Consider the following 12,658-nt stretch of genomic DNA (forward strand, 5'->3'; position numbering starts at 1 on the left):
AAATTAGCAGGAAACTGCTCAACAACAAACACTTATTCGGTATTTATTATACCCAGGACATGGGGCTAGGTACTAAGGAGACAAAGAAATAAAATAAGACAAGTTCTCCATTCTCTAAGTATTTACAATACAGCACATCCCAAAAGTCTTAGTGTGGTTTTAAGCTTTCATAGTTTTAAACCACACTAAGACTTTTGGGACATGCTATATAATTCAATAAATATTTATTTAAAACCTCACATATACAAAGCACTATGCTAGGATCATCACTACAGAGGATAAAAAGTTAAGATGAGGCACCATCTCTGTGTTCATTATTTTCCAGTCTGGTATAGGGAAGGGGCACATACAAGATAATGACATAATGCTCCACTTTGTATATATGAGGGGTGCTATAAAAGTCCTGTGGGCTGGTGGGGACAGAAATAGTTTGCTACTATTTGGGTGGAGGGAAAAGGAAGAAGATCAGAGTGGGCTTCATGGAAGAGGAAATATCTTAGTTATGCCCTAAATCAGTGCTTCTTAAACTATGGATCACAACCCCACATGGGGTCATGAAAAATTTGGCAATAGTAAAAGGTTTCTGAACACACAACAAACAAAATTTAATTCAAAATCAAACATGTAATGAATCTGAGGTGTTTCTGGCAGCCTGTATTGCATAAAGCAACTTCATTACAGCCTTGGTTCTGAACACAAAGCATGCATACTTTGCATAGCACGCTCTTGAGCCCACACAGCACCAGCTGATGCTACCAAAACACAAAAAGGGGCTGCAAGTAGAAAAAGTTGAAGAAGATCTGCTCTAAATGATGAATCTCTATGGCTGATGGATGATGCTGTAAATAAATGGATCAGAATTCAAGAATGGGAAGATGCTGCAAAAACCTAGGATAGCCTGAGGAAAGATGCAGAGATGATAAAGTACAAAGGGTGTGTGATGTGTGTATGCATGTGTACATACATGTGTGTGCGTGTGTGTTTGCATGTATGTGCATGCATGTGTATATATGTGTAACAGGATAATGAATTCTCCCTGAAGCACACTGTATACAGCAGAAAGTGGTAGAAACAAGGCTGAAGAGGTGGGCTGGTCCCAAACTGTAGAGAGACTTGAATGCGAGGTGAAAAAAGCCCGCACTTTACTCAGAAGGCAATAAGGAAATCAGTGTTATATGGTGGAAAGAATTAAAAGACTTAGGTTCAAATCCTTGCTCTAAGACTTGCAGGGTAGGGGACCAGAGGTAAATCACTCTGTGCTAATCCCTCAGTTTTTCCATCCAGTATGTGCTATATAAATGGTATCATTATGTTATTGTTATTATGACGTGGCAATGTTGTAAGGATCAAATGTGTTACCATTTGTCAAGTGCTTAGCACAGGGCCTAGCACACAGTAGAGGCTTAATAAATGCTTGTTTCCTTCCTTCCATATAAGTAAGTCAAGTCAAGAAGCACTTTTAAGCTCTTACTATGTGCCAGGAATTGTGCTATTTATTTGTTCAGTAAAATATTTATTGGGTATTACTCTGAAACCCACAGCCCAGCTGAATAGAAAGGTGGAAAAAGCACTTTATAAACTTTAAAGTACTATATATATATATGTGAGTCATTCTTGTTATTTGGAGGGAATATGAATAGAATGCTGTCCTGAAAGTCCAGCTGCCCTGGGTTCAAGTCTCACCTCTGAAGCGTACTAGCTCCATGACCCAAGGCAAGTCATGTAACTGTTTGGTCCCCAGGCAAACTCTCTGAGACTCTAGTAGCAGAGAAGGTACCAGTTTCTTACATTTCCTTCTCCTTAACTCACAGGAGTATTATGCTCCCTCACCTCTTCACCCGTCCCCCTTTTACTGTGGACCTAGGCTGTAACTCCTTTCCCCACAGCCAAAGTTAAGATCTGCAAATGTGCGGCTCATTCCTCCCCTCAAGTCTTACTCTGACACCTTACTGTGGCATACAGGTTTGAAGGCTGTGTCAGGAAAACCCAGGCTTTGGCAAATCCTACCAAACTACAAAGGATTCACATACACCTCTCATGATGATCTATGTGCCTAACTAGTTAAATTCTGAAAAGTCCCACCAACTTGTGGATGAATTTTTCAGCCATGGCAATAGGAAAAACTGCCTTCTAAGGCAAAGAAGGGTTGCAATCCACATTAATGGAGGGGGTACCTCTACTGATGAATCATGGAAACATAAATTAAATTTATTAGACTTGATATTATCTGTACTGAGAGGTAGTAGGGATGTAGTGACCAGCCTTGGTGTCAGGAAGGCGTGGGTTCAAATCCCACTTCAGACACACACTGACTGACCCTGGGCAAATCCCTCACACTTTCAGGGCTTCCCGGCAACTCTCTAAGATTAAATAGTTGTCAACCTACATTGGCAGAGGAAGTTCATACTGGGAATTTCTCATACCGCTGAAACCAAGGCCCATTCCCAAAATAAAAAAAGTTTGTGCTGAGTAGACACTTGGGAGGCCCAGGATATGTGTATTCTTGGAAGTGGTGAAAAGGGGAGGAGGTAAGTGGATGAATAAAAGGAAGCTTTTAGAGAAATTGGATAAGACAGCAAGAGAGTTTCACATTCAAAGGGGCTTCTGGCACTCAAAGGCTAAAATCAAAAGAGAAAATGGAGCAGTGCCCAGGTACTACCCACAGGCTGTGTGCCCAGGAAAGAGTGAGAAGAGGTCAGGGAGATGTGTGTGTGTGTGTGTGTGTGTGTGTGTGTGTGTGTGTTGTGTGTGTGTGTGTGTGAAAGAAAGAGAGACAGAGACAGAGATAGAGAAGTATTACAACTCAGAATGCCAGTGGGTTGCTAGGAGTTTTTTATCTAGGTTAAATCTGAAGGTAAAAAGAACCTTGTTTCTTCACTGTTTGAAAATGATCAGACAATGGGCAACAGGATCTATTAGGAGTAAGGCTTTATATCCCACCCTGGCTCCCCCTCCCCCCAAACAGACATACACACAAAGGACAAAGGAAGAGACCTATGGAGTACAAGTGGAAATGACTGCAAGATTCTAAGACATCTCCAAAAGACTCATGATGGAAAATGCTGTCCACATCCAGAAAAAGAACGATGGAGTCTGAAAGCAGATCAAAGCATACTATCTGTTCTTTTTCTTTTTTTTTTCTTTTTTTGTTATTGTTTCTTCTTTCTCATGGTTTCTCCCATTGGTTCTAATTCTTCTTTACAACATGACCAATGTGAAAAGATGTTTAATATGAATGCATATGTATAGCCTATATCAGATTGCATGCTGTCTTAGGGAGAAGGGAAGGGAGGGAGGAGGAGAAAATTTGGAACTCAAAATCTTACGGAAGTGAATGTTGAAAACTAAAAATTAATTAATTGATTGAATGATTTTTTTTAAAGTAGAAATGACTACAAACACTTAGCTTATGTGTTAACCTGTGTTAAACCTTTAACGTATCGTTTGGGGCCAAAGAGCATTGGAATGTCAGAAAAGGATGCTTGCATCAGAATAAGGCTCCCTGTTGTTGCGTCACTGATCACTTTCTGCAGCCAGTACTCAACAGTTTGGTTATTTCTTCTGCAAACACTTTAACCTTGGAACTGAGTATTTCATTTTCCCCCATCCTTAAATGGCTACCATATGGAATTTACATATATTTTAAACATTTTTAAAACAGCCTCTATCCTTAAACACCAGATGAGTAAAACTTATGATCCACACATTCTAAAGCAAAAGTACATATATAAAGAAATATCCTTTTTAATTCTGGATAATCTTCAATGGATTTGTTTTTGCATGCTAGCATGCAATTATATGCTACACCTCTACATAAAGCAGTCCCCAGCAGGAAAAAACAGGTTTTTCCCCATTGGAACATACCAGTGAGAGGAGTCCCTTTTACCTGATGCTTACCTGAACTGGATTTGGCAATGTGAAGGGCATGAGTGCTTCCATAGGCACCACCCATGGGGAGATGGTTGTTCCAAAGCTCTTCCCCAAGAATGGCCCTAGAGGAATGTATTCCCACTTCTGGATATCCCGAGCTGTAGTGGGGAAAAAAAGGACACGTGTGGTTCACTCTAAAACTTTCTTCGAGGCAAGGTCAAAAAAAAAAATAAAAGATTCACTGCTTTTTGAAGGGAAATTCATAGATATTAAATAGTATCATAATCATCATTAATAATATAAATGCCTTAAACATTTCAATTTCATTGGACCCTAATAATAAGATAATGATAATAAATGAAAATACTCTACCACAGTTTTCCTGGGTAACGCTAAACAATGACCACAATCTCTACTGATTCTGTAGAAGGACACTGGCTTTCTCACAGTTCTTTGAACATTTAGGTATATTACCGCTCCAGTCGTTCATGAGGACCATTCCAAAAATATGCTCATGGGCTTTGTTAATGGGAATTGGCTCTCCAAGTTTGTTTCCAGGGCCTACAAAGAATGCCTGATGTAGAAGGGGAAAATATCAGTGAGAATTGAGAAGCTGGCATTTGATTATCACTAACAGGCTATGGCACTAAGGAGGGTACATGTTGGTTAGTTCTAATGCAGTGTCAATAAACTGAGCCACAATACAAACTACAGAAAAATCCAGAAAACCACCAACATTTCAAGTGATTAAAATCCACTAGTCTGACAAATTATAAAACGTTTTCAGAATCAAATCTGCCACCCAAAGAGATTGTTTTCAGACTGACTACATATGAAAAATGTCAAGATGCCTACCACCAGGGGTTAAACACTACTGGGATTCTTAGAAAAATAAAGGTCTTTTACGTAAGCAGCCATTAGAAATTGCATATATATATCTTACCATTTCCAATTCAAAGTCCAAAAGTTTGGAAGCACCATGTACTGGAGGCTTGGCTGGAAAATTAAAAGACAAACAAAACAGATTGCTATTATTCATAAAGTTCTCTTGGAAAGAACTATCATACTTCATGGCATCCACATGGCTGTGCCATTGGCAAATCTATTTAGAGTGACTATCAGGGAACTTACTTTCATCAGGGCACAACTGTCCCACAGGTCTTCGGATTGGTGTGCCTGACACCACAACAGAGGAGGCTCGGCCATGATATCCCACCGGCAAGTGCAGCCTGGTTCAAATGATACGTGTGAAACAACACTTGTCAATAATAACCAGTATCTCACATTGGAGCACAGGTCAAGTCAGAAATGTACTGCTTGGGGCCAAATTTGAGTTAGGTTTTGATCTAGTTTTTCTTTTTTACAAGAAAAGATTCAACAGTGTCTTGAGGAAGGCAACGTATTGGGAAATCATTTTGGTATTTAAAAAAAAGACATAAGCTCCTTCCTTTGTTTGTAGAAGAGTGAGACTATAGGCATGGCACTACACCTGCATAGCTAGCTTCATTCGATATACTGGTTAATTTTCCAAACTGTAACCCTGCATGTAACCCCAAGGGTCTGTCCTATGCCCTGTTCACTTTTCTTTCCATAGTCTACATTCTCTCACTGGGTGATATCAACAGTTCTCACAGATTCAATGATCATCTCTACGTAGATAGCTCCTAGATCTTCATCTCCGGCCTCTGCACCTTTGAGCTGTTTGCCCTCCAGGCTTTCTTTCCTCATTTCAGCCTCTTAGAAATCGCTAGCTTTCTCTAAGACTCAGCAACAGCCTTTTCTCATCCTCCAGGCTGCTCATGCCTTCCCCTGTCAGGTTTCCTTGTATCTGCCTATGCATCTTGAACATACTTAAGTACTGTACCCGTACATTGTCTCCATCATTAGAATTAGAACCGTATTTACTTTTTTCTTTATGTCCCCAATATTTACCATGGTAAGAAAGTTTTTAATAAATGCTTGTTGACTGATGATAGATTCTGCTGAACTGTTTTATTTTTTACTTTTCTTTGTTATATGGGAATAGCTGGGGGTGGGGATGGGGTAGAACAAGAAGGGAAATAAAGGTGATATAAAAACCAAAAAAGATACAACATATTTAAAATAAAAATAAAAAGGCATAAGGATTTTTTATTTTAAAAAGGAAGGCTGGGGCAGCTAGGTGGTGCAGTGGATAGAGCTCCGGCCCTGAAGTCAGGAGGAATTGAGTTCAAATCTGGCCTCAGACCAAACACTTGACACTTTCTAGCTATGTGACCCTGGGCAAGTCACTTAACCCCAGTTGCCTAAAAAAAAAGGAAGGCTGATATAGGTAAAATGGATTACAGGGATCAAAACAGAACAGAATTAGAGTGAGACCAAGAGGAAATAAGGGGCTTGGACAAGAAGGCCTGCAAAGCCCTTTCCGGCTCTAGATTTGTGATCCTATGATTAATGTCAAATTATTTTGGCTTCTTCTGCAAAGCCTAGTGAGTCAGTTGTACATATTTCCTTAAAGGTCCCGAGGGAAGGAAATTCCACAACCTCCCCTGTGGCTCAGACTTTCAAATATGCCGATTTGTTCTTCTACCCAAAAGAGACAGGGAACAGATGGTCATAATTCTCACACAATAATGCCTCATATGGTTAATATTTGATTTTTTTTTTGAGGCTGGTAATCAAGCTTAAATATATGTAATCCAGGTTCTTCCTTTGCCTTTTCTTCCTCACTACTGCCTGCCAATGTACAGTTCGTTAAGTCCTAGGGAGTTAGGAGGCTGGGGGTGGAGAAGTGGGGGAGATCATCCTTGAGTCAACCCTGACAAGGATACTCCGAAGAAGCCAATGTGAAAATCTGTTTTGCTCGACTATGCCAATTTGTTACAAGAACTTCGTTTTGATTTTGATTTTTCAACTGAAGTTGGGGTGGGGGGAGATATGGGAAAGAAAGAAAATAGATTTTTTTAATGGAAAAAAATTAACTTTAAATGAAAAAGAAGGCCCTCGGCAGTTAAGAGGGGGAAGGATGAGTATAACAGAGTCACAATTATAAGTCAGTGCAAACTCTGAGTCTTCATAGCCAATATTCAAGATCCAGCAGTTGCTAGCTCTACATGTCCTCCCAACCCCACTCCCCCTTCCCCAAAAAAGCAAGCAGAGACCTTTTGCGTCACTGTGGTGTATGGGCTAGAATACTCAAACCTGGAATATTGCCTTCTCCAGTGGTTCTATTGTACCAGATAAGATCAGGAAAGAGACCTGGTCCGGTAGTTAAAAAACATGTGAGGGTCTAGTCCTGGCCCAGCCATGACAGAGGCATGTGACCATAGGTGTGAATAACATTTTGTCAGTGTGGCAACCAGGGAATTTTATTTTATTCTTTTCTTTTCAAGGTGAACATTTATTGAATATTCAACCACAAAGGATAATTTTTTAAAAACTGAACTTAATTTTTAAAGAAGCTAAAACAACTTAATTTTTAAAAAGTAAACTTTACTTAAAAAAATATAAACTTTAAAAACAAGAGAGCAAATGCCAAATATTTTTAAGGTATTATGCCTGCCTATGTGTATGACCTTGGACAAGACACTTAAAGCTCTCTGGACCTTAGTTTCCACATCAGTAAAATAAAGAGGTTGGACTAGAGGACTTCTAAGATCTCTTAACAGGCAGCATATTACTAGAAGACCTGAGTTCAAATCTTGGCTCTACCATTGGCTTCCTGGGTAACCTTGAACAAGCAGCTTTACCTTTCTTGGCCTCAGTTTCCTCCAGATTGGACTAAATGACTTCTAAGATTCCTTCCAGCGGATATCCACAATCCCAATTTTATCCCGTCTAGCTCTAATATTCTATGATTCCTTCCTCTCTTCTTTCTCCCTGTCTTGGTCACTGATTCCCTAACCCTTTCCCATTTCTGTACTGACTGATCTGAAATATTTTCACTTGGAATCATAGGATTTAGAGTTTTAAAGGATCTCAGAGGACATCTGCAGCAGTGGTGTCAAGCTCAAATAGAAATGGGGGCCAGTAAACCATACATAAGGATCCCCTGTAGGTGGCTTGGCTTAGAAAACCATATATTAACATTATCTATGTTTCATTGTATTTTGATTTATTTTGTTAAATATTTCCCAATTATATTTTAATCTGATTACTCTGGAGTGTGGCAGCCAGTGCTACCTCAGTCACCTGTTTAACAACTCTGACCTATAATAACCTCATTTTACAGATAACTGAGGGCAGGAGAGGTGAAGGACCTTTTCAGCAGGAGGGCCTGGGTGAAGGGTCACATGGCCTGGGTTCCCATTCCAGCCACACTGACATCAACTGTGACCTTGGGCAAGTTTTGAGCCTTCAAATTGATCACTTGTAAGATATAGGTGATCATCTATGCCCTTTCCACCTACCTCACAGGGCTTCTGCAGAGATCAAAGGAGATAATGTTTGGGAGAGCACTTTGAAAAGAAGGAACCACCATATGCATGCAAAGGATTATTTCTAGTTTGGAAATTCTAAGTATGAAATATTGACAAATCCTGCCTTCAGAATTCAAGTATAACTCCCTCTTCCCCAAAGTACCTTATTTTCTCAAACTTAAAAAAAATTCATAATTCACTATAGAGCTTTTAAAATTTCTCTTTCTTTTTGATTCTTAGGATCATTTTTATCCCCTATGAGGAAAGCATCACTAAAAAACAGAAAGGCTATTATATGATTATAAAAGAAAAAACCTAAGAACTAAAGACAATACAAACCAGTTAGGCATCAAAGCATTTTCTTTCCCTCTGAACATGATTCCAACATTGGTAGCATGTGGTCGAGAAGAATAAAAGTCAGTGTAGTCTCCTTGAGAAGGGAGAGGAAAAGAAAAATTCCCATCAATGATAAAGCACTCCAGTTGCTACGAGAGAATAGCATACCTCTCCAGGGACTGGTGGGAGAAGAAGTCATGGGAAAAGATACACAGAATTTTATTTTTAAAACAGGAGTTACTTACTCAATAACACAAACTTAGTAAGAACAAATAGTCAACACTTTCAAAGAAACAGAGGCCGTCAATATCAAAATGTTTAGCTAATTTTGTGAAATAAAGTTTCCAGTTTTAGGCAAATATCCTTTGTAAGTTCACCAAGTAGGAAGCTCATTTCATCATCTGCCTAAGTATGGAATAGGGAAAAACACACTGGCTTCTGAGTCAGAGGACATGGGACCTCTGAAATTTACTACCTAGGTGACATTGGTCAGTCACGTAACCTTCATGGGCCTCAGTTTCCTCATCTGTAAAATGAGAGGGCAGGTCTAGAGAGCTTTCAAGGTTCCTTCCTTCCAGTTCTAGATCCATGATCCTATGGTCTAGTTCTTCTTGGGTCAACTTCTCCACTCCTGGCAAGTTCTGAATCTATTCAGACAATTTCTCTGCTGCCCTCTTGTGTTTCTTCTGAAAAAAGCAGATTGGGTAAAATAAAATCATAAGAAATTGAAATTGGTGAGGGAGTTCCCCATCCTGGAAATGGTCAAGCAGAGACTTGATGATGGCTCACTTGGTGTATCATACAAAGGGAATTCTTACAGTAGGTGGGACCCAAAGGTCCCTTTTAACCTCAAAGACTTGTTTGTCGAACTGAATAGCATGAGAAGAAAAGCCAAGAGAGGTGAGACCTTATAGATTAGTTTAATAGTCTAGCAATCTATATCAGGGATTAAATGATGTTGAACTGCCCCATCTTTGAAACTATATATGTAATGTTGTAGCTTAAAGAGATATATGTGTGTATGAGTGATACAAATACATACATATACATACACACATCATCTCATCTTGCTCTTTTGCACCCTTAGCACAGGCTGTTTTGGATGTATCACAAAGTAAAAATAAACAAAGAGACCTACAAATGGGGGGCAAAAATCTCGATTTTAAAAAGGAAAAAAAAATGGATGTAGGAATAGAGTTAGCAGATTGGTTGTGAGAATAAAAAGGTCACAAGCTTTTCTAAAATTTGATCCTGGAATGAAAGGGATTCCCAAAGCTTAAGCTGCCTTCCTTGAAAATATCTTATTTTTATAGAATCATTAAATCGTAGATCTCAAAAATGAGAAAGACCTCCTGCCCCCTGAATTTAGGAAGATAAAGTAAGGCCTTCTTCATTTAACAGATGAGACAACTTACGCCCCAAAACAACTCAAGATAAGGGACTTGCCCAATGTCACATGGTTAGTAAATGATAGGCTATCAAAAGGAAAAGGGGAAAAAGTGGAAAGATTTTATGCCAGTCAGTATAGGAATGGGGAAGGGTTAGGGATAAAGAGGCTTCCCCAAGAAGGAGGAAATGGGTGTTGATGTATGTTCCTAGGCAAGATGACCACTCTACATACTCCCTCCAATTCAGAGGGAGGAGTAACTAGGAATGACTGCAATTTGGCCCCTCAATTCAATCTCCGGCTTCTTCCACACAGGAAAGTCCAAATATATTAAGTGACACATGCCGAGAGAATCCAGGGTGTCCTTCAAAGTTATGGAGATTGGCTTTTTTGACAAAAATAAGCAAATTACCTTGATAGTGAGTTCTTGCTTTGCCAGCTGTATACTACAAAGATAACAAAACAAAATCAAATCTCTGCATGCCATTTGTAATCTGGAAACATTCCCTTCAACAGCATTTGCTTGAAATAATGCTTGAGATTATGCAAAAAAAAAAAAATGCAGGCTGCGATGGACTCCAATCCACCCCTGCGCGACTGCAGGTTGAAAATTTACATCAAGGGTAAGTTAGATTTCCCAATTGACAAATGGTCAAAGGATATGAACAGGCAGTTGTCAGAGGAAGAAATTAAAGCTATCTATAATCATATGAAAAAATGTACTAAATCACTATTGATTAGAGAAATGCAAATCAAAACGACTCTGAGGTACCACATCACACTTATCAAATTGGCCAACATGACAAAACAGGACAATGATGAATGATGAAGATGTAGGAAAATTGGAACACTAATGCATTGTTGGGAAATGATCCAACCATTTTGGAGAGCAATTTAGAACTATGCCCAAAGGGCTACAAAAATGTGCATACCCTTTGACCCAGCAATACTATTTCTAGGTCTGTATCCCTAAGAGATCATAAAAATGGGAAAAGGACCCACATGTACAAAAATATTCATAGCAGCTCTTTTTGTGGTGGCAAAGAATTGGAAATTGAGAGGATGCCCATCAACTGGGGAATGGCTGAACAAGTTGTGGTATATGAATGTAATGGAATACTATTTTGCTATGAGAAATGATGAGCAGGCAGACTTCAAAAAAAACCTAGAAAGACTTACATGAACTGGTGCTGAGTGAAATGAGCAGAACCAAAAGAACATTGTATACAGTTAACAGCCACACTGTGCAATGACTAACTTTGATAGACTTGGCTCTTCTCAGCAAAGCAAGAATCTAAAACAACTCCAAAAGACTCATGGTGGAAATTGCGATCCACATCTAGAGAAAGAACTATGGAGTCTTAATGCAGATGGAAGCATACTATTTGCTCTCCTTTTCCTTTGTCGTTTTGTTTTATTGCTTCATTCTTGTGGTTCCTCCCATTAGTTCCAATTGTTCTCTACATCATGACTAATGGGAAAATACGTTTAATATGAATGTATAAAATAGAGCCCATATCAGATTGCATGAAGTCTTGGGGGGGTGGAGAGGAGTGGGAGGGGGGAAAATTTAAAACTCAAAATCTTACGGAAGTGAATGTTGAAAACTAAAAATAAAATAATTAATTAATTTTTTTAAAAAGTAAATTAGAGATAAGGTGGCACACTGGATAGAGCGCAGGGCCTGGAGCCAAGAAGATGTAAATTCAAATCTGACCTCAAACACTTACTAGCTGTGTGATCCAGGGCAAGTCACTTAACTCTGTTCACCTCAGTTTCCTCATCTGTAAAATGAGTTGGAAAAGGAAATGGCAAACCACTCTAATATCATTGCTAAGAAAACCCAAGTCCGACACAACTGAAATGACTAGACAACAACCACAACAAAGCTAGAAATCAGAATTCACACTCATCATACAATTCAAGGCTGCAAAGTTCCAAAGCTGGCCACACGTGTGGGAATCTACCTACCACATACAAATTTGAAAGTTTAATTTCTTTAAGGCCTCACTAAGCAGATCTATATCAAGAGCAGCCTGGTAGAGGTAAGGGTCACAAACATGACCTTGCAAATTCTTTACAATCCCATAAAAAATGAAGGGGGATATGCAGCAAAAACTTCTTAGGGACAAAACTAGAGAATCTGAGAGCAAAACTGCCTGGGGTGGAACGAGAGTGATGAAAATAGGGCTTTACGTGGTTTGTATTGAGGAAATAGAACACTATGTCTAAAGAAGAGTAAGTAAATAAGCAGCTAGTACATAAAACGTTCACAAAGGGGAGTAAAGTGTAATAAGTTGGGAAAGGTAGGCTGGGAACCTTTGTAATCTTGTGAAGCATTTAAAATACAGAACAGAGGAATTTGTACTTTACATGGAAGGCAAGAAGCCAATGGAGCTTTTAGAGTAGGAGGGTGACATTGTCAGATCTGTGAGGAATGTGGTTGGCAGCTTGCGTGGACTCTGGATTCTCAAGAGGAGGGACTTCTGGCAGGGAGATCAATGAGGGTATCTCTAATGCAAAAATGCATGAAGAAACAGAAAAGGAGATAAGATGATTTGATGCAGGTCAAAGTGCTTTGGGGACAACCAGGAAAGTAAAATGTTAACTAACCAAAGGCAAGTCGTCTAGAAAAGATCTGAAAATGGAGAATACTAGTAATAGATGA

The 12,658-nt window shown here is 39.2% G+C and overlaps 1 protein-coding gene across 1 annotated transcript in view; it reads right to left on the minus strand.

Annotated features, from left to right (window-relative positions):
* FAH (fumarylacetoacetate hydrolase) overlaps positions 1 to 12,658 on the minus strand; it is a 58,678-nt gene that overhangs the window by 22,698 nt on the left and 23,322 nt on the right. Inside the window, exons 5-9 of the mRNA XM_020965809.2 lie at positions 8,607 to 8,697; positions 5,002 to 5,099; positions 4,814 to 4,866; positions 4,345 to 4,444; positions 3,898 to 4,028 (exon numbers count right to left, since the gene is read on the minus strand). Of these exons, the coding sequence (XP_020821468.1) occupies positions 3,898 to 4,028; positions 4,345 to 4,444; positions 4,814 to 4,866; positions 5,002 to 5,099; positions 8,607 to 8,697 (473 nt within the window). The remainder of the gene's footprint in view (positions 1 to 3,897; positions 4,029 to 4,344; positions 4,445 to 4,813; positions 4,867 to 5,001; positions 5,100 to 8,606; positions 8,698 to 12,658) is intronic.

This window comes from Phascolarctos cinereus, unplaced genomic scaffold (genome assembly GCF_003287225.1).
Source record: "Phascolarctos cinereus isolate Bilbo 61053 unplaced genomic scaffold, phaCin_HiC Scaffold_3;HRSCAF=262, whole genome shotgun sequence".
Taxonomy (NCBI): Eukaryota; Metazoa; Chordata; class Mammalia; order Diprotodontia; family Phascolarctidae; genus Phascolarctos; species Phascolarctos cinereus.